Source organism: Phalacrocorax carbo, chromosome 24 (assembly GCF_963921805.1).
Source record: "Phalacrocorax carbo chromosome 24, bPhaCar2.1, whole genome shotgun sequence".
Taxonomy (NCBI): Eukaryota; Metazoa; Chordata; class Aves; order Suliformes; family Phalacrocoracidae; genus Phalacrocorax; species Phalacrocorax carbo.
Window position 1 is genome coordinate 7,327,553 of NC_087536.1, and position 4,260 is coordinate 7,331,812.

The following is a 4,260-nucleotide window of genomic DNA, read 5'->3' on the forward strand; positions in this document are numbered from 1 at the left end:
CACTTTGTTACTTTTATTTTTTGCTTTCAAGGGCACATTTTCCAGCGAGAACCACCTGAGCGCGCTTCTTGTGGGCAGCTGTGAAGCGGGCACAGGCGCTGCCACCCTGCACACGGGTCGGTTCTGGGGGTGAGCGGCAGGGGAGTCACAGCTCTCTGCCTTTCTGGATACGCGGGCGGGAGGAAGGCTGGCGGACAACCTCCCTGGTATTCCTCAGCATAGTCCGTGACAGCCTCGTGTGCGGAAGGAGTTTGAGGTCCTGCTGTTAGCTGGCAGCTGCTGGGCTGAGGAGATGGGGAGATGTTAATGATGATGGGTTTTTGCACATGGGATTATTAGTGTTTTGCTTTCTGGCTTGCTGTATATTTTTTCCCCCGCTTCGGGCTTTTCAGACCCGTTGTTCCACTGGTCCGAAGAATGCGGCAGTTTCATGATGAAGCCTCCCCCCACCCCGGTGCCCTGAGCCTTATTCGAAGCTGCCAAATTCAGATTACTGGTGACCTAAATGGGCTATAAACCCCGTTCCCTGGAGAGGAGGAGTTGTTGCAATAAACCACTGGAATAGGCAGAATTCCCGGCCAAACTGAGCCCCGCTGTGGCTCCATGGGAGGCAGAAGTAACACAGGCAGAAATTCGCCGGATGGAAACAGCTGGAGGGTCCTCGGTTGGCAGAACAGAGCATGTACATTTGCTGTATTTTACGCAAAATGTGACTGGACTTTTGCATATATGGATTTTTGTGTCTGGTTCTGGCCGTGACTTACTGCAGCTTCCTTTTCCCATTTTTATTCAGCTCGGTAAATTTTCAGACTGCATCTGGTGGGGCTTCCTCTTTCGGGTGGGTGGTTGCTTGACGCTCCCGCGCATTCCGGTACCGCACGTGCCCTGTGCCAGAGCCGGGGGGGTGACCGGCGCGTGGATGGCAGCTCCCAACCCCTTCCCGACAGCTCCGGGTGGAAACGAGCCCTCTGTCACTAATGAGGCAAAGCTGCTATTTAGCAGTTTTGTAAAAACACCAACGGTTGCTACTGAAGGGTCACGGGTTTTAAAGACTACGGCTGTCCGGCAGCAGGGAAAGAGAACAGAGCCTGCTGCCACGGCAGCGCGAGGGGAGGCCGTTTTGAAAAGTGCACTTAGTTACCATGACGGGACGGGAGGAGAAACAGGTAATTTAAAATTACCACACCTGTACTACTTTGGAGTGGCTGCAGTGTCCTACAGCTGATGCTTCCAGAATGAGAGCATGGCAGCGGGAGTTACACCAAAGGACACAAGCGCTTCTTCCGAGAGGCCTGAACACTATTTATTGCACTGTGGCGTTCCTCGCCTGCAAGAGAGTGGGAAATGATGTTCTCCCAAGGCTGCAGTTTCCACTAAATCTAACCCGGCTTCCCCTGCAGCCGGGGAACATGGGTTAAACAAATAACGCAGAATTAGAGCTCATCGTTTTGCCATTCTCTATAACTCTGCATTAGGTTACTCGGCTGTAAAGGTCTGCAAAGTCTAGTAACACAAAACCACACACTACTGGCCCGCGTCTCTGCGGCTGTGTGGAATCTACTAATACTGAAAGTAGGTGGAGTCAGCTCCTTCCAGACTTTATTAAGATTTGTTTGACTGCCTGTGTTTGCAAGGTCTGATTTCTTAAACTGCTACCGCTCGCAGAGGGAGGGAATCCAGATTATTTTAGTCAAGCAAAATATATACCGAACAGTTTCGTGTGTGAGGTTCATACAGAGGAATTAGCAAGAACAACTGCTCTGCACATTAAGTTACAGCTTTGTAAATCCATGTTTGCGCAAGGCAGAAAAGTCTGTTCTGACGCTGCAGAACGAGCGGAGGAGTCCGGCTCCAGCCCTGCCAGCTTCTGTCAGGGTCGGCTCTCGGGAGCAGCCTCTGCCCCCATCAGTACACGGTGCACCAGTTGCTGCCGTCGCTGGGCATCAGCCCACCGGTGATTAGGAGGATCAGATCGACGAACCACCAGATCCCCAGGCCTCCCAGCGTCAGCAGTTTCCCCACGGCGGTGCCGGTGTGGCCCAGGCAGAATCGATCCACTCCAAAGCAACCCAGGAAAAAGGAGTAGAGCAGAGTGGTTATAAAATAATGTCCAGTGTACCTGCAACGGGAAGGGTCAGGGGCACGTCAGGTGCGGGGGGCCGCCCCCCACAGCCTGGTGCCCGCTCTCCTCGGTGGGGCTCCCTCTGCTGCGGGGGGCCTGGGGAGCGGTGGGGGGGGTCGAAGGGGGGAGCGGTTCGGGGGGCCCGAGGGGGGAGCGGTGCGGGGGCCCTGAGGGAAGGGGGGAGCGGAGGGATGCAGGGGCCCTGGGGAGGGGGGGGGGAGCAGAGCGGGACCCTCCCGCCCCCGGCGAACGCGTCCGTACTTGACGCAGGGCCGGTTTCCCCGCAGGAAGCTCCGCGGCTCGGCGCACTCGATGCCGTCCAGCGCTCGGCACTGCACCCGCGTGTGATCCACCTCGCCGTAGGCCTGTCCGCCGAACTGCGGGAGCGGTGCGGGCGCCCTGAGCCGCGGGCAGGGCCCGGGGGCAGCGAGGCGCGGCCCCCCGAGGCGCCCCGGCCCTCCCCCCACCCCGGCCCCTCACCTTCACGCAGCCGTGTCCCAGCTCCTGCTGCGCCGTGGCGTTCCCGCCGTGGTCCACCGGCTCCTCGCACTCCACGAACTCCTCGGGGCTGCGGGGAAGGGGGGCGCGGTGAGGGGCGGCGAGACGGCCGCGCCCCCCGCCCCGGCCCGCCCCGACGCTCACAGGTAGGTGCAGAGGACGAGCGGCGCCTGCGGGTCGGTGTAGGCCCAGGCGGCGGCGGGCGTCCCCGGCGCCTCGGCCTCGGTGCCGTTGTGCGGGAGGCCGCGGGAGGCGCCCTGCAGCAGTAGCAGGAGGTTACCGAGCAGCAGCGCGGCCTGCCCGCACAGCAGCGCGTAGCCCACCGGCGGCGCCATGGCGGCGGCCGCCGCTGCTAGGAAACGACGCTCCCGCCCCGGCCTCCCTGACGCGCCGCCGCCGCCAGCCAATGGGCGCCTGCTCTCTTCCTCTGGGGGGCGGGGAGTAGCCGCTCGTAGCCAATCAGAATGAAGGCGGAAGAAGCCGCAGAGGGGATGACGGGCGGCGAGGCGGAAGTGCGTGACACACGAGGAGGTGATTGGCTGCCAGGGAGGCCTCCCGGCCTATGGGTGAAGGCGGAGGTTGGGCGTAGCCCCTCCCTGTCTAGTCCGCTCACCTCCGCGAAGGGCCGTTGGTGGCGGCACTCTGACGCCCTACCGGGACTTCCCCGCCACTCCCCCGGCACCGAGGGGGCTCAGGACGCGCTGCCCCGTTCGGCCTGAGCTGCTGGGGCGCGGCGGGAGCCGTCCGGCGCCGTGAGCTCAGCCCCGCTGCCGCCCGCCGCCCCGTCCCGCCCCGGCGCTCACCCGCGCCCCGCGGAGGCCCCGTGGCGGTGCCTGCCCCGGTACCGGGGAGGCCTCCCTGGAGGCGGGCGCACCCCGTGCACCCCGTCCGGGAGCTGGCCGCACCGTGCCGGTAGCACCGGGGAGGCCTCGCCCGGGCCCGCGCCCCTCCGTCGGTGCGTGGCGGGGTGAATGCCCCCGCCTCGGCCGGGGCAGGGGGGGGCAGAGGCCCCCCGGGGCCCGTTGGGGTGCGGAGCCGCTCTCTAGCCCCTGCTCCGCCCTGAGGCCGCAGCCCCATACCTGCCGCAGCTCGGGGGGCGCGGAGAGCCGCTCCCCCCGGCCCCCGCGATGGGGCAGAGGGTTCGGGCAAGCAGCTCCCGCAGCATTGGGCCGAAAGCCCCGGTGTGCGGGGTGCAGGGCGATACCGCCTTCCCGAGGGAGCTGTGGTTTTGGCCGCTCGCTGGCGGTCAACGACTGTTGTCAGCTGGAGCTGGAAGTGGTACTGCGGGAGCTGGGTTTCCTCTGGCCTGCAGCAGGCATTGGTTTGGTGGGTGTGATGGCCAGCTGCCCCACTAAGCCCTGCTTTAATGATTAAGAGGCTTCCACGGGGTTTAGAAATAGCTCTGACATTACATGGCATGTGGGCTGGGTGGCAGTGGATTTCATTCGCAGCATTAAGGCAGAGGAAATACCACATCAAGTATGTGTTTTACTCTGCTTTCACACCATTCTGTCAGCATAAAGCACCTTTGAAATGGGTGTAAATGAAACTCATGCTTTAGGCCCTGAGGTTTCAGACTTCACCACGGTTACTTGTTGCAGGGAGAGGTTGTGTCTGAAGGGACTGGGAATGCTGTGGGA

General features: G+C 62.3%; 1 protein-coding gene across 3 annotated transcripts; it reads right to left on the minus strand.

Moving 5' to 3' along the window:
• Positions 1-1,582: 1,582 nt before the first annotated feature.
• Positions 1,583-3,010, minus strand: TM2D2 (TM2 domain containing 2). 3 transcript variants are annotated; one of them, XM_064472804.1, is made up of 4 exons: positions 2,765-3,009; positions 2,603-2,690; positions 2,384-2,521; positions 1,583-2,119 (listed from the first exon to the last, which is right to left on the minus strand). In XM_064472804.1, the coding sequence occupies exons 1-4, from the start codon at positions 2,953-2,955 to the stop codon at positions 1,871-1,873; spliced, it is 666 nt and encodes a 221-aa protein (XP_064328874.1). In that variant the 5' UTR covers positions 2,956-3,009; the 3' UTR covers positions 1,583-1,870. The 3 variants fall into 3 exon arrangements, with proteins under 3 accessions (XP_064328874.1, XP_064328875.1, XP_064328876.1); XM_064472805.1 differs by having other exon boundaries at positions 2,384-2,499; positions 2,765-3,007; XM_064472806.1 differs by lacking the exon at positions 2,384-2,521 and having other exon boundaries at positions 2,765-3,010.
• Between the last annotated feature and the right edge of the window lie 1,250 nt (positions 3,011-4,260).